Below are 26,175 nucleotides of genomic sequence, written 5' to 3' on the forward strand. Positions count from 1 at the left end.
ACCTCATCTACAATGAATCCTCCATTCAATGGGAAAGAATCACATAAAATGTCCCCATTCTTTAGGATGGAGTTGTACACTCTCTACAGACCAGCTTGCACAAAAAGCCCATTTAATGGGCATGGACACTGGACAGGCATTTGGGTGGCTGGTCCGGTTTAGGCGTGGAGAGGGTCTGGTTATGGTTAGGCATTGGACCCCTGGGTCCTTAGGGTTAGGGTCTGGGTTAGGGTCTGACCCCCCGAAAGGGGTCTCCGATCCTTTGGAGACCCCTATGACCCCTTGGAGACCCTTCTGCCACGCCCCATGTGGTTCCTACCCAGGGGCGTGGAGAGACCCCAGGTTGATCCATTAAATGGTCTTTTTCAGGTAACCTGTGCCAGCTGGGTTGTACAGATTGGACAACTCTATCCTAAAGAATGGGGACCTTTTTATGCAAATCCTTTCCATTAATGGAGGACTCATTGTAGAGCGGAGATGTTCGGAGCTATTTGAGCTAATTACACCACTAACATCAACAGAGCTGCTCTCTTCAGATGTTCCACCTTCGTGTCGCTGCACAATCAAAATCCCCCCTTGTGGCTATAATAATAATAACAGCTGTAATAATACAAAAAAAGTGAACATCTTAATTAACTTTGCCTGGTGTGACGGAATGAATGCGGCCATCCCTGAAGTGTCGGCTGAGCTTATCTGGCAGCACAGATGATAAAGATTTGTTCAGTCTGCACGTATCAAATCCTCATTGACCAACATCTGCGCGACTAATCTGATAAGGTCTAATCTCCCTGCTGTGCTGAAGGACACCCTCCACAGAGAAGACACAACATCTCTGCATATGCAGGTGGTGATTCTGCACTGATCTGTGGACACAACATCTCTGCATATGCAGGTGGTGATTCTGCACTGATCTGTGGACACGTGGAGATGCTGAAAGCCCAAAAATAACCACTTAAGATCAATGACAACACTCAACCTTTTGTGCGCAGCAGACGTCCCACACATCAATTCAAAATGAACAGCTCATCTCTTGATCAGTTCAATTTGCCCGGCTCTCGAGGGAAAATCAAAACAGAAGGGGTGTGCGACGCCGTTCACGTTCTTATGTCAGTCACGCCGTGCCCCCGTCAAATGGATCCTCGCAAGTTTGTCTGGAAGTTGTCGAGGGAGGGAGGAGGGAGGAGGGAGGGGAGGGAGGGAGGAGGGAGCGGGGAGGGAGGGAGGAGGGAGGGAGGAGGGAGGAGGGAGGGAGGAGGGAGGGAGGGAGGGAGCCGGGCAGGAGGGGAGGGAGCAGGGTGGGAGGGAGGAGGGAGGGAGGAGGGAGGGAGGGGAACGAGCGGGGAGGGAGGGGAGGGAACACAGGAAACCATGTCTCTACTAACATGTCTACTAACATTTCCAAGCGGAAATAAGTAAACAGAATCTGCATTATGATTGGTGTCACGTCTTTGGCTGCTAAATCAACCTTCGAGCTGGGAGGAAGAAATCCAAGTTTCTTAATCAGTGATGTTGTGGAGAGATAAGGACGTGCTAACATTTATAAACTAGACACTCCGTTCTGGAGCCACAAGCCTAGAAGACGACTCCTGCCTCTACTCTCATTCCCCACGAAAACTTCCAAACCCTCTTCTATCACTATTATTTATCAATGTGATAAAATATTAGTTTCAGCCAATTATTATCTGAGAGGGAACATTGGTCTTACATGTACATCTATCTCCCTGATGTGAATTTTATTTTGGATATGGCTTCCAAATAATAGTCTGGCAATTTTGGCATGATCCTTTCTCTCCATTACACTGATAAAAACTACAATATTACATTTGGTTATGAAATAGCGAGTGCCACAATAACCATACCCAACCGATGCCTATGATGAAGACTTGTCTTGGCTCTATTGCTTACAGCCATGTGTCAGAAAGACTCTTCATCGTCGGCGATGCGAGACTTGACAGTCCGAGCTCAAAGGGAATGGCATAGTGCAACTTCTGTTTTAGAGTGGATTTTCCCTTTAATCTTCAACCAATCATACGATTGTGAAAAGTACAGCTAGTCCTTCAGCAGCAGCGGCGCACCATCGAGAGAGAAGCGGCCCTCCTTTTCTTCGCCTTATTCAAACATGTGGACTCGTTTACAAAGAGAATGAAATGAAGACGACACGGAGAAAAAAACCAACAGAATCATCTCTCCTGCCGCTACTTAACGTTCCAGAATGAGAAGCACTCGAGGAACGCTTCAACCGATTGAAATGACTCGCAAAGCCCCTCCAGCATTGATCTGAATTTCTGCAGGTTGAGTAAACAGCACCTGGTGCGCCTACAGATCAACTCATTAACACTTGAGACACACCCGGGCCTCGGCAGCACCAAGGTCGGATGCCGTGTTTAATACGGACCCGAAAGCGAGCAAACTGTTTGCTTCTGGCGTCTGGGTGGAGAGGACGGTGCCCCCCTGAATCACCAATGAGGACGAGAAGGTGGAGGCGTCAGGAGCAGACATGGCCAGCAGCAGTACCACGGTGACCACATCCTTCCCCATCACTTCCCTCCCGTTCCTCCTCTCCTCTCCTCTCCCCTCCTCTCCTCTCCTCCTCTCCTCCTCTCCTCTCCTCTCCTCTCCCCTCCTCCACCTGCCAGCTCGTGTAGCGACGCCCCCTCCTCTGTCTAATCTATTGCGGCATCCGTTCCTCCTGTTGTCTGCTCCTGTTTTCTTCTGTTCCTCTCTGATGTGTTCTTTGTGTTGTGCTGCTGCTCTGTCTCACACTGCTCACACACCCGACGCTCTGTGCTGATCTTTTCAATTCAATCAGAGGAACGTGTCACGGCACCGACGACTTCTCTGTGTACGACCGTGTGCCTGAGGCGCTTCCTCAGCAGCCCATCCTTTAGGGATCTGAACACAGACCTGAAGGTAGAAGAGGATGAATGCAACAAGGAGAAGAAAAGATAACACAGTGAAGTGTGTCACCTAGAAAGATTTTCAGGCCTGGAGGGATTTAGAAACGTACCTCGACCGCAACGGTGGGGGCCCACGCTGGCGACGCTAAACTTTTAGCTAACCTGTTCGCCTAACCTGTACCCCCTACGGGCCCGGGCCCCCCCGGTTTGATCTAGGGATGTTAATGATTAACCGATAGTCGGTTAACTGCCGTTAAGAATGTAACCGATTAAAATGAATTAACTGTTTTGACCGACGTTGTATAATAGGTAGATCCATGGTTGTATGTATCACCTCAATGTCCAGAGCTTACACTGTGTTATTCCACCAGTCCGACAGAGGGCATACCTCACCCAAACAATAGAAGGAGCGGTCACGTGAGGAAGTAGTCACATGATCGGTGGACTGAGATTCAGGAAACAAACCGACTGAGAGACCAGATAGCAACAATAGCAAGATGAGCGCGCCTGCTAGCGCTAGCAACAAAAGAGCAAAACGCAGCGCAGTGTGGGAGCATTTCATGCTAACAGGAGGCGAAAATGCCAAGTGTAAAAATTGCGACGCCGTTCTCAAGTACACCTCTAGTACCTCGTCAATGATGTACCATGATATAAGTTCAAACTCAGCACCCGACAATTGCATTGCCAGGCGAAGATGGAACATCGTCCTCCCAGCAAACTATCCTATCTCTAATTGCCAAGAGAAGCTGTAGTGATGTCCGAGCAGAGAAAATAACACAGAAGATTTGCTTTATGGTGGAAAAGGACATTGCTGCCATTAAGCGTGGTGGAGGGGAAGGGATTTTGCGAGCTACTTGTCTTGATTGAAGCAGGCTATAGGGTCCCGTCGAGAGGCACAATAACTACGTACCCGTATTGAGAAGCGGTAGACGAAACATAAAGACGGGCTTAAGGAGCAGCTACGTTCAGCCGGCAAGGTGGCAATAACAACTGATTGTTGGACGGCTTTAACCACGGAGAGTTACATCACTGTAACATGCCACCACATCAACGAAAAGCGGGAGATGAAGTAAGTGAAAAAGACAAGACGTGCTTTTTTCGGGGCGGGGGGGGGGGGGGGACATTATTATTATTATTTTTTTTACAATGTTAATGATTAACCGGTTAATTGATTGTTAAGGTCCGCAACTAACGGTTAAGAAAAATGCATGAAATTCCCATCCCTAGTTTGATCCAGCCACAGCCTCGAAGCTCTCCACACTCAAGCCTTCACCAAGCAAGCTTAGCAGCCCCGTTCATTTCTCACACAGGATACAGCCTACCTCCTAGTAGGCTACCTGACCACAATGTGATACACACACACGTGCCCGCCCGACCGTACACACACACACACACACACGCGCGCACACGCACGCATGCACGCACACGCGCACACACACACACACACACACACACACACACACACACACACACACACACACACACACACACACACACACACACACACACAAACTCTTAAGACAGCCCTCCTGCGGCACTCCCTCCCCCGCACCAATCCTCTCCCCACAGTGTCAAACAGGCTGTAGTTGCAGTAGCTACCCAGCAGGGGCAGGGCCATGAAGCAGACACAGAACAATGTAAAACAGGCTGTAGTTGCAGTAGCTACCCAGCAGGGCCATGAAGCAGACGCAGATGGCGAAGAGGGAGCTGAAGCTGAGGCCCACGTCTTCCCCGTAGATGGCCAGTGTGGTCTCACAGTGGCGCCCCCTGTAGGCCTCGGGGCAGTGGCACGTGAACTTGGCGGGCGACTGGGCCACGCAGGTGCCCTGGTGGCAGGGCCGCGTGGCGCACACGGTGTACACGCACGACTTCTTGGTGCCGTTCACGCGGATCATGTGACCAGGCGGGCATCTGTCGGCAAAATGGGCAAAAGAAGGGCAAACAAAAAGTCAGAAAGGGTCAGATGAAACCTTGGTGATGCCTGTGGGGGAAAGGGGTTGTTATAAATAAGAGAAGAGACAATGGGGTGGCATCCATGACACATGGACAGTTACAGGACAAGAAGGCATTAAGACATTTGAATGAAAAGTATGACTGCCTTTATGTAGAGCCCGACCGAGATATATCGGTCCACCGATATTATCGGCCGATAACGATATACCGATATTTTATTTTATTTCTTTTTTAAGTTATAGACAACATGTTGTGTATATTTGATATTTTTTCTTAACATATATATATACATATTTCTTAATATTTTATATTTGTTCTATTTGTGTTTTTGTATTTCTAGTTATTTATAATTATTAAATTCCCAGTGAAGTTTACTGTTTCATTGCATTGATGTCAATTTGGACAATAAAGTTGATTGATGAGCTGTAAAATATCCTGCCTACATTACATATCTCAAGTCATGTCAAGTCATATCTTTGTTAGGTATTTGATAATTGAGGGATCATTGGGCCGATATATCGATATCGGAATTGTTTTACTGCCTAATATCGGTATCGGCCTCAAAAATCCAGTATCGGTCAGGCTCTACCTTTATGCAAGGCGTGCAGTTTTTACAGCGGTAGAATCTACAGAGACAAGGAAAATGTACGAAAATATACTGTATGTACAAATTATGAAAAATACGACAAATCAGAAAATATGAGAATGCAACAGAGGAAAGTGTGTATGTGTGCGCAGAATGTGCAGTGTGTTGTATCATTAGCAGCTCTACAAGGCCAGTGCATATGTACAATATAAAGCTGTGTATTAGCAAAACTTCATCTCTCACAGCCAGAAACTAGGCTCACCCCTTCCCCTCAATCTGTGATGTCACGCGGGCGCACGGCGCCACAGAGAACAAATTGAAAGAGGAGGAAAACGCTGACTGGGGGCGGTGAAAGAGGAGGAAAACGCTGACTGGGGGCGGTGAAAGAGGAGGAAAACGCTGACTGGGGGCGGTGACAGAGTAACGAGGATGATTTTATGCAGATAGGCGCACATTTTCTGCCTCACTTCAGAAACCACCACTATAATTAAAAGCTAATTTGGGTGTAGTCTCGCATAGCCGGACCTATCTCATCTCCACGCTTCATCTTAGCGCCGTGCCAGCTCAGGAGAAGAAGAAAACGCTCTTGTCTTGTTTGTATTTCTTTAAACCAATCACAAGAGTCTTGGGCGGCACTAAATCCAGGATGCAGAAATAGTGCAAAATAGTGTCGGGTGGGGGGGGGGGGGGGGGGGACTTGTTTTGGTGGAACATTTGCACGTGGGGTGGCGAGTCCTGGCTAAATCCTTGCAAAATAAAACAGCAAAAGATGTACGTCGACTACGTGATACGACTTTTACTGATCAAAAGACAAACAACTTGATCATCGGTGCCCCTAGAGGTAGCGCCGGGAACTTTGAAACTGATTGCACGCAGATGGCGGAAGCGGAGGAGAATAAACGTCTGAAATAGATGGCCAATAGCAGTCGTCATATACCCACAGCCTAACTTCTGTTGATTCAGACTTTGGGTGTCACAGCTCAAACTAACAGCCGACTCCGGGCCGTACACTCACTGTGATGACATCAGAGATGAGTGTCGCCTCAGGTTTCTGGAGATCTGACTGTGATGACATCAGAGATGAGTCTCACCTCAGGTTTCTGGAGATCTGCTCACACTTAGAAAACACTGACTGAACCTTTGGAGGCCACAGCCACATGAAACTACATTTTGGGATCAAGTTGATCACATCCTTGTCCCAGGCGACAAACACAAAAGGTTGAACTCATGATCAACGTTGACTTTTGGCCCAAGATTTGACGGGCAGATTGTGGCTTGTGTGGCATTGAATTGCGGAATCTGTCCAAAATGAAGCCATCTTCACCATTTTGGTCTTTAGCGCAGAGATGCTCACAAGTCATTTTTTTCCAAGTCCAAGTCAAGTCTCAAGTCTTTGGTCACAAGTCCAAGTCAAGTCTCAAGTCTCTTATGGATAGGCGTTCTATCATCTGCTGGATGCCATCCGGCCTGCTTAGAATACTGTATAGCTAAAAGAAACTAAGGAATTCAAAGCATGTCCTCACTCCTTTATTAGCATATCAGTATTGATGAGTTGACATTAGTAGTAGTAGACATTTCCTTAATGTTAATGCACACAAAAAATAAAAAATAAAATAAAAGATTGTTCACAAGTCCCAAATCTCAAGTCCAAGTCAAGGCTCATGTCTTTGAGGGCAAGTCTCAAGTCAAGTCTCAAGTCACTGTGTGTGTGACTTAAGTGTGACTCAAGTCCAAGTCTCAAGTCCAAGTCCCCATCTCTGCTTTAGCGTCATGGTAACCCATGATATCAATGTATAGACTTATAGTACTGTAAGGAGGCCAAGCTTACAGTGAGAAAAGCTTCTCACAATACAATATGAGCGTATGGCACAAAACAGCTTTGTAAACCGATGTCAGGAACACTAGGTACCAATTTCATGATCAAGATTCAGAGAATCTGTTGAAGGTCTCACGACCGAAACGTTATTCTGATTAAACTTTTTAATTGCATGTGGAGACAGTGTGCGGGAGTTTATTCTGGTACTATGATCAAGATTCAGACAGCAGCCATCGACGACTACATTCACATCGTCTCAACGTTCATCGCAGTATTACATTCACACCGGTTTTCAACTCAATTCAACGTCTACTGTCAGTGTTTGCTGGGTAAGTGCCATATGTTTGATACGCTGACAATCTGGAGAGGGTGCGATCCATGCTTTTGTGTTGCTGAGCACGACTTTGTTAAGTGACTCCCTCTCCTCCTACCTGTCAAACGCTTCTCTCACATCTCCATCTTGTACAAACAGGATGCAGCTGCTGTGGGATTTGAGTGCCAGAAGAAGAAGAAGGGAAAACACTGCTGCATTGTCATCGTCTCGACTGTACACAAGCTACCATTATCAGGTTTTACACAACAAGGTTTAGCCTCCACCTGCAGTATAGACTACAGATTGCAGAGATGCTAACTCCATTTTACACCACCAGACAGTCTGCCTTTTTTGACCTGCGGGTTAGTGCTGACCTAGCAAGCTAACTTGAAATAGAGATCGTGAGTTCCCAAACTCCACACAAACCACACATAAACATAAAGCTGCCCCTTGTTAGCTCAATACAGTTGAAACTAAGATATTCCATAAAAATAAATTCTAGCCACAGATTTAGCTACTACACCAACGAACTTCAGCTTTAGCTAATCGCTCCCTGCTAACATGAGTTCCTGTTGCAAAATCTCGCGAGAGTGTGTTGCTGAGACAGAGACAGGTCTTGAACGAGTTAAATTCTCTCCTGATCTGTCTGTCTGAAAAATGCCATTTTAGTGTCAGAATATTCTGAAGATATGTGGCTTCGGAGAATGGGCCGAATATTTACTTGAATGAATATGGGGGCGAAAGAATCTGTCATAATCTGAGATCACGTTGACTTTTCCCATTGACTCCAATAGACTCAGACCTGCCGAAAACCTCCTAAGTGGGCGTGTCCGTGGAAAACCACGGGCAAAACGCGCGTGTGCCAAAATGACAGGAAGTGAGTTGAAGTTGGGCCGTCTTGTTTGAAATCCCAGCGTCTTTGTCTTCACCTCGCCGATGCACAACGTCTAATCCATGTCTTCGTCACCTCACGATGGGACTATTGCAATGCCTCCCCTCACGTCTCCTCAATCAACTGCAACTGGTACAAAACTCTGCTGCTCGTCTCCTGACCTCCACCCCCTTCCGACACCACATCACCCCAATCCTGAGGGATCTCCACTGGCTTCCTGTAGCTTACAGGATCACTTACAAAGTTATAATCCTCTCCTTCAAGTCCCTGCACGACTCTGCTTCAACATATATCTCACGGAACTCCTCCCCTCCTCCTCTTGTCCCTCCCGTTCCCTTCCCAAGCCTCCACCAAGCAAAGCTCGCATAAATCGGCCTTGAAGCCATCAGTAAAGAACTGTGAACACTGTCCGGTCGTTTGTGTCTGCTCTTTGGGGTTTTTGAACCCGGTCTTGGTCACCACAAATGTCATGAGTTGCTTCACGAATGCTGCTCTAAATGTCTGCTCTCTGGATAATAACGCTGCAGGGGAAAAATGCGCAGATCTGCTTTTTATTGAAAAACACAATTTTAGAAGAGAATTGCCGTGGCCATTGCCAAGCGAGAAATGGAGGGGCCAAAGATGAGAGAGTGCAAAGGAAGAGAGGCATTGTGAAGAAAATGGTGGGTGGATGGAGGAAGATAGGAGAAGAGAGGGGAAGGCGAGATGAAAGCTGGACTGTCTGTGGAGAGAGTGAATGGAGGGCTGATGTTTCCAGCACTCGGGAGAAATTTGCTGAGGTTAGGGCATGTTGCTAGGAGCACTCTGATTTGGCCCACGTTAGCGGAGAGGCTGTTAGCTCGCTGCAGCTTTTCATTGTGCCGACGCATTTCCCATTACTGCACTGACAAACAATCTAACCTTTAGAGAGAAAGCAGGCAGAGCAGGTGAACTGTTGGTCGGGGCGACATTTTGAATCCTACCAGGGTCAGTGGGTTGGAAATGGAATTGATGTGTACCTCTTTTAGGCATTTAGTCTAAAAGTGGCCAGGTTAGGGGTGAGCTATTGCTCGGTGTTGTCGAGATTTATCTGGATATTTCCATCAAAATGAAGTGGACAATTGACCCATGTGTGTAAATGCAATGGTCTACCATCAGCATTGAATGTGCAGGGCAGGCTAGTGGTTGGGGCTGTGTCTTTGATGCAGAGCGTGATCTCTGTGGTGCTGAACCACTCCAGGGTCGGCATGAAGCCACACTGCAGGCTTCACCGTGCGGATTTGAGTTCAAATGACATTCACTTACCTCTCCAAACATGGGGCTAAATAAGATATTTCTCTCCAAAAAGTATCCATAAATAAAAAAATAAATACACAAATAAAAAAAGACATAAAAAAAGACATAAATACATGTAAAAGTTGCTGTTTTTAATCAGTCATACACTCATCTCTTTAAAAGCTTCTTCTGAGTTTTCTTCTGTCACTCGTTTGGGAGGTGAGCAAGTGTGTTACAGTCAGTTTGTTTTTTTATGCAAAGATTTTATTTTTTGGATGCCAATGTTTTATTTTTTAACAGCTCAGCGTTCACTGGAAGCCCACTAGATGGCGCTCTGAGCCCCACCAGTGGGCCACGGCCCACTGTGTGTGTGTGTGTGTGCGTGTGTGTGTGTGTGTGTGTGTGTGTGTGTGTTTTGTGTGCATACCTGCATTCGTGCACCCTCCACAGGTCAACGCAGGTGAAGGGCGGGCTACACTGGTTCCTTTTGCAGGAGTCAGAGGAGCAGCCCAGGGAGAGTCCCTGCATGCTGACCTGGGAGACCCCGTCTCGTGGCTGGCTGCCCAATGGGATGTAGCGACCGTTGAGGCGCAGGTCCCTCATGCAGCCTGCAGAGAGAACAGAGGGTTACATGCAATACAAAACGTTTATGTACATTCACATGCACCTGCACACACAATCAAGTCATAACAACATAGACATTAGAATCAGCCTGTGTACCCAGCAGATTATCTGCTCCAGCATACAGCATAGAGTATACCAAGTTCTCAGGTTCCACAGTAGTACTGCTGGTTTTCTATTGCAGCTGGTAATTGGTTAATTGCAGTTAATTGCATTCATTTTGCATTGCAGGTGTAAATCACTCCCTGATTCGATGGCTAGAATGAAAATCAGCAGGGCTCTCGGATCCTGAGGACCCAGGTTTGAAAATGACTGAGTTTACCCTCATTTACCTCTCTTAAATACTGTAACCATACAGTAACGTTTATGAACATTTTTGATAGGCCTGAATTCTGATAATGGGGATTACACCATGTTTGCTTTGTCAGACTTTTGTTTTCTGCTTTCGATACAGTGAACAACTATTTTAATTGAGAGTCTCTATAACTGGGCACTTTATAGTATGTATCAGTGACTCTGTTTGTATCCCCATGTCCATTATACCTTGTGGAGTCCCACAGGGTTCTATTTCAGGCCCTCACCTGTTATTTATATATGCTGCCTCTGGAACAGGTCACATTAACAGGCACAATGTATCATTTATACAGTATACAGTATGTGCCGCCTCTAGGAAAGGTCATTGACAAGCACAAGGTGTCCTTCCATATATGCAGATGACACGCAGGTCTACCTGGCTGATAATACCAAAAAGCTCTCTTTCATCAATGCACTCAGTAGTTGCCTGTATATTAAGGTTGTAATGTCAAATAATAAAGTTACTAGTGAATACACAATATGTTATGACAGTGCTGGCTCTTTTAGGACTGGATTGTAAACAGCAGGAAAGACATTTGGTGGCGATCTTTGATCCTGACATCCTAAGTTTTTCATCACATTTTAACTTCTTCAACAATCTCAGAAATATGGCCAAAGTTAGACCTTTACTTGCTTCTGGGACACTGAAAAACTCATAGACGTAGACTTGATTAATCCAATGCTCTTTTCTCTGGCCTCCCTGAGAAATCAATCAACAGCTTAATCAAAATTCTACACCTCACATTCGTACCGCAACCAAGGAAAGAGAACACATTCCATCTATATTAACCTCTCCGTGTTGGCTGGCTGTGAAATCTAGGATTGATTTTTTTAAATTTCAATGATTTCTTTTAAGGCACGTATGGCCTGCACATATATCTGTGATCTTTGAGCCAGTGTGCAGCCTGAGAACCTCCACCAGGCCCTCCTTGTTCCAGTCTATGAAAACTGAGGGTGATCAGGTCTTTGCCATTAGGGCTCCTAGGCCTTGAGGGTGATCAGGTCTTTGCCATTAGGGACTCCTAGGCCTTGGAACAGCTTACCTGAAGAGCTCAGCCCCTTCATCAGCCACTTTTAGATCAATTGTTTAAACTAATTTTTCCTAAATTGGTGTTTGTTTTATTTATATTTCATATCTTTATTCATATTACAAGTTCCTAAGTTTTGCACATTTTATCAATTCCATTAAGTAAAGCTTGTATTTAAAGGAACACTCTGCCCATTTTCAACCAGCTTTGTATCATTAGAACATCAGTAGTATATCAGAAAACTGTAAACTGTTTTGAAGTCTGTCATTTAATTTGACAGTTATTGAGTGTTAACTCAAATGAATAACTCATTAACTCAAATCAACTCTCAATAACTGTCAAACTAGATGAATGATGAATAGTTTGACAGTTATTGAGAGTTGATTTGAGTTAATGAGTTATTAATTTGAGTTAGTGTGGACCAGTGATGTCACTGGTCCACACTTTAACACTCAATAACTGTCAAATTAAATGACAGACTTCAAAACCGTTTACAGTTTTCTGATATACTACTGATGTTCTAATGATACAAAGCTGGTTGAAAATGGGTGGAGTGTTCCTTTAAATGTCTAAATTAGGGGTGCACCGATCGATCGGAACGCAATCTGTATCAGCCGATTTGGACCTCAAATATGTGATCTGCTGTTTCCGATATTCCTTTAATGTTGCCGATCGCATAGCCGATCATGCTGCACGTGAGAAACATGAGGCAGCCCATTTTCATGTCTTCAATGTCTATCGTTTAACTTTCATATTGTGCTCTAACGTTTATATCATTGTGTTGCAAAGCACACGCTTTGCTTTCGTCAGTGTACTCACCTCCATGCACACACCGCACCAGACTGTCAACACACCCCTTGCGTCTTTGAATCACACAAATCAGCTGGTGATTAGAGCAGACTCAGCAGAGAGAAGTTACCTCCAGTCCTCCCGCCTACCGAGGCATTTGCATGCTGTTAAATCCGTGTGTATTAAAGTCCCAGATTAACGTGGTAGTCGGGGTAGTGCACGCGCACACACAGACAATTTCCACGCAAGCATTGATGTTCCCGCGGGCACTTTGAAGGAAGCGAAAGTGTGCTGCTATGTGGATGTGCGCTCCATTCAGACAGACTTTCTTCCTTTCTTTGGACAGTTGAACATGTTCTAATCCCTTTCTTCCATGTGTGTATATGACCAACCAGTAAGTCATTATTATGTTAATATTCCTGTATTGCATTCCCTTTTGGTTTTAGATCGATCTACCTGCAATCATTGCAATAACGTTTGTTTAGGCGTGCACTTGTGCGGTTTGATTGTCTGTTGCGCTAATTAATGCCACTACTCAGATGGAGTTTAGCTCGTGTGTAGCTTGTGATTCTGTTGTTTCTCCCGTCATGTCACCATTATGTAGATCGCACTCATAGTGCTGCTAATTATAACACTGTAACTCGGCCTCGATGGGCGGGTCGTTTTGATGTTCGTTCGATGCGGATCCCAATGTATGACGGTTATTGTGCATAACCCCGGTTCTATGAGTGGGAGCTCTTTGGCTTTAGTCATGGTTCAAGACTGGTGTTTAAGAGTAACTGACTTACAGTTGACCTAATTATCATTTATATATTATTAGTTGTTAATTATCACTATAATTGGCCTATATAACAGCAAGCTTGGTTACTGACCTGTTTGTATATTTTATTGCCTCCTTTTTCCAGACCACACACAATCCTACTATTCCTGTCATAATGCTGTAAAGAGCCTATACTGCTGTACTGTACTGAAGAGAACTGACAACTAAACGGTTGAACTCCCATCTGTCTCCTGCCTCGTGTTTTTACGGACACCCCAGGGCGAGCACTATCCGTCCTATTCCTGAATCAGCCATATTCAGAACCCCCTATTCTTCACTGTGTTTGATCCATATTTGCGTATATCCTCCTAACGTTAATAGCTCCGGTTAGCTTTAGCCGCTTTAGCTTAATCGATAAAATAGTTAACTTGGGTCGAAGTTATTTTCCTTGTGTAACAGGGAAATCCCGGAAAATGGAGTATTTTTGTTGAGTGAACTGAACTGCATTGAACTGGTAACATGGAAATCCCGAAGTGGAATTATTTTTGTTCTTTTATAAACTGAACTGAGGGAACTGGACTACTACTAGCCATTTAGTTCAACACAGTCTTGTGCTCCAATTATCTCACACACAAAAAAATCATGTTGGCAGTTTCCTTTAGCCTACAAAATATAAAATATATATATATATATATATATATATCGGTGATCGGTAATCGGTAATCGGTGATCGGTCGATGATCGGTTGGGCAGATATTTCTCATAGGTGATCGGCAATCGGTGATCGGTGGCAAAAAACGTGATCGGTGCACCCCTAGTCTAAATGGACTTGCCTTTCTCTAGATACATCACGAAATTGCAGAGCTATTCAAGCGGCAACTGTAAAGTCTCATTCCGTAAAACACTCTTTACTGTGAAAGGAGCAAAGCTTTGGAACTTGCTACCTGATCATCTTCACACCATACGCCAAGCCCACGCTGAAGCTATGCAGCGCTACGGCAGTTTCATTTCGGCGTCCTTGTTAACAGGCGAGATCGTTCACACCAGCCGTACGCCACGCCACAGCCGCGCTGCAGCTACCAGGCATGAAGTCAATGCAAGTTGTGAGCGGGGGGGCGAGAGAGACATAAATAAACGTGTAAAAAAAACAATCCCGTTCCTGGTAAACAAAACTTTCCAGGTGTCACAGGAAATGTGGAAGTGCGGCACAATAAGGACAGACTGAAGCTGCCATTGCTCGTTAGTTATTCAATGTTTTGTATTAAAATCCATAAAAAAGTAAACGTGTTGGTTGTGCTCATGATGAAGGTCAATTGTAACGTAGGTACAAGAATCAATATATTATAAACTAGAAAGATGGAAAATAACTCTGCACACTGCAAATAAAAGGCTAGCACACACAAAAGATTTAATTCAGAAAAACTAATTTATTGCTACAATGCCCGATATAAAGCAGTGGCTAAAACCTTTGTACATAGCGTTCTCTTTTCACTTGCACCTTTATGTTGGCCACAAATTAGTTTTTCTGAACTAAGAAACAGATGGTCCTCTTTTATTTGCACTGTGCACAAGTCCTCTCATATCTACTCAGAATACATTTGGCCTCCGTTCAAAAAAACACGTCTCTATCTCAGACCTCAATCACAAAACCAATCTTACATCCCTAACAACACACCCAAAATAACAACAAACAATACACACAGCAAGAAGCACATTAATAACCTGCACAACATAAAAAGCTCTGCAGGCTGCGTACTGAATTCAGCCTCTGTTTGAACTACCAGGAACTATTCAATCATGAGAGGCTAGTATGAAAGTTCACAGTAAACTTTAATGATGCAATAAAACAAGATTAAGGTTTGACGTGAGGCTCCGTGATGACGCTCCTCCAGCAATGATGAGAGGAGGGTGTCAGGAATGCATCAATCTGGGAACCCAACGGTAAAAATATATATAAATATATATACATCTAACCTCTGGGGGCAGGCTTGTTTCAATGCCTGAATAATCAGAACTCAAAGGAGTCCCCCAGAGTTTTCCGGCAGTGGAAGAAAATCCCTTTCCGCTCCCTGTGAGCTCTGCCATTGGCTCAGGCCTAGTCTCACATGGTCAGACCGACTGACCATTTATGGATTTCCTTTCTGCTCCCTGCTTGTCCAATCTGTCATCTCAAATGCCTCCGCTGCTGTGAAACAACAACAACAACAACGCTAGCTCGTTGCTACACGCTGAAAATGACAAGTTTAACTACACACTGGTTGACTCGGTCACGCCCACTCCATTTCGATTGGGTAAAGCGCAGCGTGTGAGCCTGCCCCCTACGAGTTCTGTTTTCACAGAGCTTGCCAACAGATTTTCGATGCAAGTCAAAAGTCTGTCTCGAGAGATTAGAAATGCATAGAATAGAAATCCCCCCCGTGGGGAATCCCTCAGGAGCCATGACGTTGGTGGTGGCAGGGGAGGGGGTGGGGCAAAACTACCGGAACACGGGAACAACAGCGACTGCGGAGTGACAGCAAACCGCTAAGAAGCCAACTGACGTAGAGAAAAGAATTGATCTATGTGTGTGCATTTACGATTAATAACTATGTTTAACTGCTTTATGGCTATTGATTATGTAAATAAAGCTAAGGGCCTGTGTCGACCTAGCGTCTTTTCCTCAGGTCCAGCGTCTTTTTTCAGTTGTTTCCAATGAGGAGCGAGCGTATGCGGGCGCACACGGACGTCTAGAGAAAGTGCTCTGCTGCGCCCAGCGTCTATTTTCACAGCACAGAGCTATTTTGAAAATATTTTAACTTTTCAGAAAGACGCTGGGTGCTCCTTTTCTGGCAACTTTAATCATGGAGAAACTATTGCAACAGAGACAGAAAGGCTCAATTGTGGGAGCAGATTGGCTAGACACTTAATATTTCTGGTGAGTGTTGAGCTAAATCACTGTACTGTATGTGTGTTGTTTGCTAATGTTAGCTGTCAGCTATCAAGATAGCTACCGCACTGAACTAATGTTAGTTTCAGACTGCTTGTATATTGTGCACTGAGATCAGCGCTTCCCAGCGTACTTCCAGCGTTTAACGGTCGGAAAAAGACGCTAGATGGACATAGGCCCTAATGCAACTTAAATTTTCGCCCTGAAGATTTTAGGTTGGTTCTGCAACTCTCTGGAGCTGATAGTATCACTCCACATAGTGTATGGAGTACCGCAAGGAGGACGTGTTTTTGTAGGCTTACCCAGAAGTCCCTAACCCCTTCCTAACCCCTTCTCGTTGTGTGGCAGAAAATAAGCTATTTACAGGACGTAAATGCACACATTACACACACAGCCCTATTTCCTCTGTTCCAGGCCGCTGCTCGCACGTTATGGCTTTGTAGTCTATCCATTTCAAAAATGCCTTTTCAGGGTGAGTTATAAAGCATAAATAAAGCTGGAAATAAGGTGGTAAAAAAACGTAATTCTCCTTTAACACATTGAGTGCCACAGCGCTTCAGTAAAATTGTCTGGAGCCTGTGCCAGATTCACTTCCATTCAGTTGAAAACAGCTATAGAATTTTTTCTATTAGGGCTATATTGACGGGGCTGGACTTTAATGAAACATTGAACACTCCTGCTTCTTCCAAAGAAGGAATTTTGTTTCTAGACAGTTCCATTATGAAATGACAGCCTCTGAAAAAAGTGCACTTTCAAGGGTTTTCTGTCGTTTTTTTTTACTTTCCAAGATATAGTCACTTTTATGAATACCTTTTGCACTCTAATTTCGAGCACATTCACTGACTCTGGCTGGTGTTTTCTGATGTGGTGGCGTGGTGTGGTTTCTGTGCAGCCTGCGTGCCCCCCCCCCCCCCCCCCCCCTTCTCCACCTCTGAGCTGTGGGCTCCTCCCCACACGCACAGAGTTTGTTTTCTCGACTCCGTTTTTGCCCCGGACGGATCCCAGCGCGCATCAAGGAAATGCAAAACGCGACTGAACGAAAAGGCTTGGCCGTTCGGCTTCGGATGCTGGCTTTCTGGCAGGGAAGCGTGTGGAGATAGATAGAAGCATAAGAGCTCAGTTGTGAGCGCGGATGCAGCCGAGCCCACTCTCCGCTGCAGACAGAGCAATATATACGGCTCTGGCTGAAGCATGCATCGGTTTCCTCTTTGATCACGTCTTTCCCTGCTGTCTCATGCACAAAGTAAAGGATCTGAGGTGGGTGGCGCAGCTTCCCTGTCGATGTTTAAGGTGGCGCCGTGTGATCCCTTGAAGGGATTCATGCTCACTGGCTAGGTACGACCTTAAACAGCAGAATTATGGAATAATATGAATTATGATTTTAGGACGTCCACAGACGTCCTTGGCACTCCTCGTTACATTTTTTTAGGACGTCCAGAGACGTCCTTGGCACTCAATGTGTTAAGTGTTAGCATGGAGCCTGTATCACTCAACACTGCCACATGGTCATGTGATGATCTTGTGGGCGGGGTCATGTGATGATCTTGTGGGCGGGGACATGTGATGATCTTGTGGGCGGGGTCATGTGATGATCTTGTGGGCGGGGACATGTGATGATCTTGTGGGCGGGGTCATGTGATGATCTTGTGGGCGGGGACATGTGATGATCTTGTGGGCGGGGTCATGTGATGATCTTGTGGGCGGGGACATGTGATGATCTTGTGGGCGGGGTCATGTGATGATCTTGTGGGCGGGGACATGTGATGATCTTGTGGGTGGGGACATGTGATGATCTTGTGGGCGGGGACATGTGATGATCTTGTGGGCGGGGACATGTGATGATCTTGTGGGCGGGGACATGTGATGATCTTGTGGGCGGGGACATGTGATGATCTTGTGGGCGGGGACATGTGAATGGTTTTGGTGTCTTGATCCTTGATCATTTAGCAGCTTAATTGACCAATTAAGGGCCAATCTCCCAAAGCTATGGTGTGTTCATTCCCCTGCTGGTCACTATGTGAAAAGACATTGCATACATGTACAGATATACACACACTTGCACACTATCCCCTGCCACCGTAGATCTCGTCTGCCCATTTTGAAGGGAAACACTGTTAAAGTCCATTGAATAAACACATGCATTGTCTCTTCCTGCCTGAGGCGGCGCTGTCTGCACCTCGTCTAACTCAGGGGATCACTTTCCCCTCTCCTCGCTCTATCAACCTGCCTCTCCTTTTCTCTCCATTTCTTCCTAACAAACCGCTTCTCTCCTGTAGCTGCCACACACCCCCATCTTGCTAACATTGCTCTGTGTATGTGTGTGTGTGTGTGTGTGTGTGTGTGTGTGTGTGTGTGTGTGTGTGTGTGTGTGTGTGTGTGTGTGTGTGTGTGTACTGTATGTGTGTGTGTGTGTGTGTGTGTGTGTGCGTGCGTGTGGGGGATATAGGCTACACACTTTACACACACACACACACACACACACACACACACACACACACACACACACACACACACACACACATACACACACACTAATGTATAGTCAACAGTCTATGAATCTCCATATCCCTCCCACACACTTGAACAAAAACTCTCAAACTAAAGACATTACCACAACACATCACAGATCCACACAAACACATACTCGTTCACTCACTCACACACACGGACACGCACGCACACACACACACACACACACACACACACAAACACACAGACACACACACACACACACACACACAAACACACAGACACACACACAGGCACAGCCCTCCCACCCCTGCCGAGGGCCATAATCCCAACTAACGGCGGGGACAAACCGGTACGCGGAACTTGCGCGCATGCGCCGCGCAGTGCACCTCCGCGCAGAAGTCGCTTAAAGTGTCCACACAGAGAGCGCAGCTCACTTTGCGTGCTCTGCTCGTCCGCTATATATTTTGCCCCAGATCTATTGTCTTCATTATCATGGGTAGTAAATAACAACATAAATATATAAAGTAATATGTTTGGGATAACTGTTAATGGCTACCTTCGGCGGTATAAAATGCAATTGCATCATATTTAAGTCTGTTCTCCTCCCGTTTTCCCAGTGCGTGCTGTTGTAGAGAGAAGGCGAGTCCTAGCTCTCTACTTGTTGCTCCGTGGGCAACGAGCCCCTAGAAGCCGCTCCCCCTCTCCAACTGCTCTTTCTCTCTTTTGACACTTACAAAGGGGCAATCAACAACGTAAATAAACATTATTTCACTTTGAAATTGGTTTTATTTGACGAATGTCCGGTTTCGGAGTTCCTGTCTGCCCTGATCTGATCTGTTCTGCTTGACAGAGTCGCTCACGGGCGCAGACGGCCGCACAGGAAAATAGAAATCCAGGCTGAGTTGCGTGCCCTGAGCGTCCGCGGAGCTGAGCTGAGCGTAATTCAGTGTGGACTCACTGACAGATCTGTTAACATAGTGTCCTAATGAAAACTGGCTGCGCACAAGGTCGCGAATGGTCACGCCGCGCAGCTTACGTGCAGGAGTCGCGTGCGGCGTGTTTTCACCGTAACAAGGAATATGCATTTGAGTGAATTAACCATTAAACTGTCACATCAATCATTAATGGGGGGGGGGGGGGGGGGGGGGGGCACCACTGTTCTTCCTAGAAAGAAGGCTTTAGGAAGAAGTCAAAGGATCTATTATTAGATTCCTGGCAGCACTTTTCATGAGAACAACATGTCCAAACCCGGCTCACATGCCCTGAAGGACATGTCATGCCTCTCAATCTGCCTCATCAGCAGTACATCACAGCACATTCTCTACACCTCACACACAGGTTATCCACAACTTCCAGGTTATCCACAACCAAAACTCGAATGGAATAAAAAAATTATTTAAACGCGCATTTTTTTTCACGTTTTGGTCCGAGTGAAATGTTATGCGATCTCTCCTGTTTCTAAATATATCTGAACCGTTTGGTTTGAACAAGTAAAACTATTTTTTATAAGCATTTTACGAAATGTCTATGGGGAAATAAATGGCGGATGAAAATCTCTGGTACAGTGCTGAAGCAGGAAGTGACGTTCCACTCTGGCTCTCTCTACAGTGTCTGTGCAGGAGTTGAAACGGGGGAACTTTCTGTCCATCTCTCTCACATGGATGAATGTGCCAATAGCTCTGCTGTGTGTTTGCTATTGGCTCAGCTCACACAGATTATAGGCTGCTCTTCCACAGATAAACCATCCACAATATCATGATTTATACCATGGTCTGGGTGAATACTCGATTCTGATTGGCTGCAGGGTGTCCGTTAAAAAGTGATAATGTACAGTTGGTAAAGTTGTTCAGCCAAATGGTCTGTTCACCGTTCATATCAATGCGCCATAGTTTCATCAGTGTTATCAAGAGAGCAGTTTGAGCTCTATACCCCCGTTAAGGGTTAATAAGGCACTTTTCTAAGTTGAGAAAAAAATTGAGTCGGTCAAAGTAACTATTTAAATCACCCCTGTGTGCTCAGTTTATCAAAAATAACTCTTATTTACAATTTTGATTTTCGGCGACAAAGAGGAGAGATTTCCCTCGGCTCGTGCACGAGCGGGGGCGAGCCCTGAGAGAGAGAGAGAGAGAGAGAGAGAGAGAGAGAGAGAGAGAGAGAGAGAGAGCTGCATTTCACCACATACAGCACCCGCTGCACTTTTCACTTCCTGAAACTCTTCGCTCTTAAATGTTAATATACTTGGCCAATACGTATCTATCATACAAAATAAAGCAAGCAGCCAAACGGTAATGTCTTCATTTAATGTAGAACGCAAAACATCGTTAAACCTGCATTCCTGTAATAAAGTTAACGTTTGAGTCGGCTTTAAAACGGAGGTTGGTGGAGGTGGGAGGGACTATTTTATTTCGTGGAAGACTGATTTACAGTATGAATAACAGACATTTAGCCATTTAGATTGCTTTATTTATTACACATGGAAATATAAATGACTGGTCTTATTGTTTTGTTGGCAAGTGACCATGGTATAAGCGGGTTAATGCACTTTGAGGTGTACATTATCACTTTTTAAGGGAAGTGATAATGTACACCTCGTCGTGCATTAACCCTTACGTATTTGATGTCGCTGCTTTTGAGTAGGAGCTACATTATTGACAATACAGGCTGAGCAGACAAAGAGAACAGCGCCACCTACAGGCTGAGCAGACAAAGAGAACAGCGCCACCTACAGAAACATAAACTGAATCAACAGAAAATCTAAGGAACAGGATGTCACAGCAGTCCCGCCCACACTGTTTGATTGACAGGTGATCTCTGAGAAGTGTAATGGAGACAAAGATGGAGACAAAGATGCTCACCCTGGAAGCTCCTGTTGTTAGCGGAGGGGAGGGCGTTTCCCAGCATCACCGCAGCGGGGTCGACGATGATCTCTCGGCTCCGCCCCTGTGACCCCGTGACCTCCCGCTGACCCCCGCCGCCGTCCAGTCGCAGGGTCATCTCGTTGTCGTGACGATCCAGGAACACCTGGTGCCACTCGCCGTTGTCGAGGCGGTAGGCGGGCAGCGTCAGGTTGTAGTCCCCGTCGCCCAGGTTGTAGAGAACACAGAGGAGGCCCTGGAAGATCTGCATGGGGACAAGATTCAAGATTCACTTGAATACAGGAAGTAATCAGATTACAAATGAGGAATTTGACTTAGTATAAGCAGACCTTTAATATTAGATAGAGACACCCCACTGCAATAAGACATGGTCACATGGTCACCTCTCCCCTTGAAGTGCTGTGAGAGAGAGAGTCTGGTGACGCGGGGTTAGTGCTGCTGACCTAGCAAGCTAACTTGAGTTTAGAGATCTAGCCTGGCTCCAGACCTTCGAAGCCACGCCCACTCCACAGTTGTGGATTTGGCTCTTCTTGGTCTGGTATCGCCATGTGCAAATGCCTTTTCTCCGGTTGAAAATCCAATAACGGGCGCTGATTGGCTAACGATGTTGTCAGTCATGCACAACAGAAACAGACACAGCTGTGGCCAGAGCCAACGAACCTAGCTAACGCTAGCTAGCTTCTCCATGTTGAGCAGCCCGACGCATGTCTTATTAGTTACTGCGGTGTACGATAAGACTTAGTAGCCTACAACGTCCGCCGAATTTGGCCGCTTAACGTGGAGAAGCTGGCTAGCATTAGCTAGCTACGTTAGCTTGTGCTTGTGACTAGCAAGACTGCTGCTGAGAAGGGAGAAGCTGGCTAGCATTAGCTAGCTACGTTAGCTTGTGCTTGTGACTAGCAAGACTGCTGCGGCTGCCCTGCCGTGCCGGCCGGTCGCCTCGGGAAGAGCCTGGTGACGTGAGGTTAGGTAGCTCTGTGGACACCTTGGTCTCTAGTGATTGGTTAGGAAAGACGAAGCCCGCCCCCTCATAGAAATGCTCTGACGAAGAGGAAATGAGTTCATGAATTCACGAGGCAGTCTGAATAATCAGACTACTAGAGACCAGGAGTTCCCAAACAACATCAGTTCCCAAAGCTGAGACCTTGTGATGTGTTGACTTGTAGGAGGAGCTAGAACATGCTCCACTGTCAACAAGTAGGCTATACACACATACATGTGTGAGTACACACTCCGGCATGCAAACACACACACACACACACACACACACACACACACACACACACACACGTACACACACGCACACACACACAGTGCAGAAAAGCCAGTTGTGGGGAGGCATCTTGCTGATTGCAGAGAGAGAGAGAGGGGGGGGCTGGAGACAGAAACAGAGATAATTTATGAATGAGAAGAGAGGATGAGAGAGAAAAACACTTTTCTCATGTTTACACAACAAACGATTCCATGTCGGCTTGTCTGTGATGCTAATCACTTGATTATCAGAGGGCAAAACTCATTTAAAACAAAACCATGGGTGTGTGTGTGCGCACGCGGTGCACGTGCATGTGTGTGTGTGTGTGTGTGTCTGTGTGTGTGTGTGTGCGCGGGCGTGTGTGAGTGACTAAGTCCAAAGGCGATTTTTACGAGGACACTCTTCATTTCAATTTCAAACAGTTTCCTCCGAGTGTCCCACAGAGCATAATTTGCTAGCCTCAATCTTTCCTCTGCCACCGCTATCACATAAACAGAGGAGTGAGATGAGAAGGGCAGAGGAACAGAGAGAGAGGGGAGAGAGGGAGGGAGGGAGGGAGGGAAAGAGAGAGAAGGAGAGCGAGGGAGAATGAGAGAGGGAGGGGAAGAGAGAGATGTGAAGTGGGCAGCTAGCAGTAACGCTCCCTCTCCACATAAAAACCAAAATCTGGGGTGAAAAACACTCTGAACTAATAAAAAAGTTAACCCAGTCATCTTCTTCTCAACTCTCTCTATCTCTCCATCTCTTTCTTCTCCTTTTCCAGCTCTCCTCTCTGCCTTTCTTTCTCTAGGCTTTGCTCTCTCCAGCTTTCTTCTATACATCCCTCCCTCCCTCCACCCCTCCTTCTCTCTCTCTTACTCCCTCCCTCCACCTCCCTCCCTCTCTCACTCCCTCCACCCCTCCTCCTCTCTCCCTCCCTCTCTAGCTCCCTCTCTCTCTCCAGCTCCCTTTCCCTCTCTCACTCCATCCCTCTCTCTCCCTCCACCTCCCTCCCTCTCTCTCTCTCTCCATCCCTCCCTCCCTCTCTCTCCCTCCAGCTCCCTTTCCCTCTCTCACTCCATCCCTCTCTTTCTCTCCATCCCTTCTTCTCCCTCCCTCCCTCCCTCTCTCTCTCTCTCTCTCCCTCCCTCCCCTTCTCGCTCCCTCCCTCTCCCTCCCCTTCTCCCTCCATCCATCCATCCCTCTCCCTCTCTCTCTCCCTCCCTCCCTCCCCCTCACAGCTGGATAATGCACCGGACGGCTCCAAGGTTGTTTAGCTGGAGAAGGAGGAGCTTGGCTCATTTCAAGGCTGTGTGATGAAGTATTAATTCTATTTAGAATCCACTGGGGCGACACTTTTTAACCAGACACACTCACAGCCACCTGCCTTAACCCCCAATTAAAGCTGAACGGAGCGCAGCGCCTCCTACTCTTCTCCCTGGGTAGTGTGTGTGTGTGTGTGTGTGTGTGTGTGTGTGTGTGTGCGCTTCTTTTATGTGAGCCTTTCTTCACCAGAGTGTCGTGTGTGTGTGTGTGTGTGTGTGTGTGAGCTTCCCCACACACACACACCGCTCTCTGTCTCAGCCCTCAGCTTGCTGGTGCATGGAGATCTCTGGCATATGCAGATGATGTGATAATTTGCCATCGTTTAGATGATGATGTGATGATGTGCTAATGCTAATGCTAATGCTAATGCTAATGCACGTCAGACACTGAATACAGATGATGCACCTTATGCCAGAGGGCAGGTTATTTATTTGTGCGGGGGAAGTCCGCTGGGCTCGCTGTTGTTTTGCAGCAGTTACCTGCTTCACACTCACACATTTCCATACAGTCACACCTGGGAGCAGCTGCTGGTCATGGAGCAGCTCCACCGAGGCGGCTGGAGGTTCAGTGCCTGAGTGGAGGTTGTGGCAGAGTGTTAATCACCGTTTACCTACGCAGATTTTCCCAGGTGAGCTTCCATTCCATCACATGCCCACTTCTCCAACCATCTAGCCGGTTGTGCACCAATATGAAAAGTTTGGCAGACATGATAACCGATAAGCGATAACATTGCTGTTATGGCCGATAACCGATATTTACCGATGTCAATATGATCTGTATAAAAACATGTTTCTATGATGATCCAATTTTGTACATACTGAAAAAGTTATGCTTTTCTTTATTTACATACAGTGACATTTGGAAAAGTCCATAAATCAGAGATTTATTGCATAGTTTCCTCTCAATAATGCATTTTGGCTGATACATGTACAAAAATTACCATAACCACTGCCCCCATCCCTATGCACATATACTCAGATGGTGGGAAATGCATTGTGACTTATGAAAACACTATAATCAATGGCGTCCATCTTCATTATGTACAGTATCGTGCATAAAGATTCAAGATTAATTTGAATAGCCGTACTGAGTAATCATATTCCAAACGAGGAAATTATGATGAGGAAAGAATTATGACGCATGGCACGCATGCATGATGGCACTAAAGTAGAACATATTACATGCTGGAATTAATTTGTTGAAGCCGTGCGTGGGAGCCATGGGCATCTCCATGATAGCTAGGTTAATTTTTATTTTCTGTGCTGCTGTGAGCCAAATGATATGTGGGTTGTTGGATGGGGGACGGGTCCTGTGAGGTGCGGGGTTATGAGAGAACTTTTATGCTGATTCTGATGATGGAACTGCTCAAATAGTGGGAGGTTGGAGTTTTGTTGGCCCTGGAAGACTGGAGAAAATGATGAAAACAGAGCCTGATAGTGAAGAGAGAGACAGATACATAGGCTGTGAGAGATGTAGAAGTCAAAGTGAGACAAGAAGCACTGATGGAGAAAGAGAAAGAGGCCGAGAAGCGATAGAGAGAGTGAGAGACACAGAGAGAGAGAGAGAGAGAGAGAGAGAGACACAGAGAGAGAGCAGACATGACACAATTGTGAAGCAATAATGAAATCTCAGACCTGTCAGGTAACCTCAAACCCCCCCCCCCCCACACACACACACAAGTTTATATTGCTAAACTTGAGACTACCTAACATTAGCTCCATTCATTCCATAACCCCCCTTACCCGACGTATAACCCTCACCACTAACATGCCTCACCTTAACCTACTGTAGCCTAAACCTAATTCTAATCTTACATCTTACAATCCACACCAATCCATCAACTGCTGATACTTCAGTTCATGATTTCCTACATTTCCCAGAATGCCTTTATCACAATCACCACAGAGGCGGTGTGGACTTGTTGCTTGCAATCACATGTGGGCGTATGGGCATACAAGTATAGCTATTTTCTCCCTGTATGACTGTTGAACGTGATCTAGAAAGCCCTCATTCGTTGATTCTGAGGGACTGGTACCAAAACCGTTGCTGTAGATCAAGGGTTCCCAAACTTTTCCGACCAA

The 26,175-nt window shown here is 46.0% G+C and overlaps 2 protein-coding genes across 2 annotated transcripts in view; both read right to left on the bottom strand.

The window, feature by feature from the left end:
* Positions 1–26,175, bottom strand: part of LOC310799721 (E3 ubiquitin-protein ligase TRIM47-like) — a 495,544-nt gene that overhangs the window by 217,467 nt on the left and 251,902 nt on the right. The window lies entirely within an intron of this gene.
* LOC310799570 (neural-cadherin-like) overlaps positions 1–26,175 on the bottom strand; it is a gene marked incomplete at both ends in the record, with an annotated part of 319,707 nt that overhangs the window by 6,608 nt on the left and 286,924 nt on the right. The window contains 3 exons of the mRNA XM_083662160.1: positions 4,564–4,808; positions 10,139–10,319; positions 21,517–21,781. Of these exons, the coding sequence (XP_083518286.1) occupies positions 4,564–4,808; positions 10,139–10,319; positions 21,517–21,781 (691 nt within the window). The remainder of the gene's footprint in view (positions 1–4,563; positions 4,809–10,138; positions 10,320–21,516; positions 21,782–26,175) is intronic.

The sequence above is a fragment of the Poromitra crassiceps genome (assembly GCF_964638095.1).
Source record: "Poromitra crassiceps genome assembly, chromosome: 28".
Taxonomy (NCBI): domain Eukaryota; kingdom Metazoa; phylum Chordata; class Actinopteri; order Beryciformes; family Melamphaidae; genus Poromitra; species Poromitra crassiceps.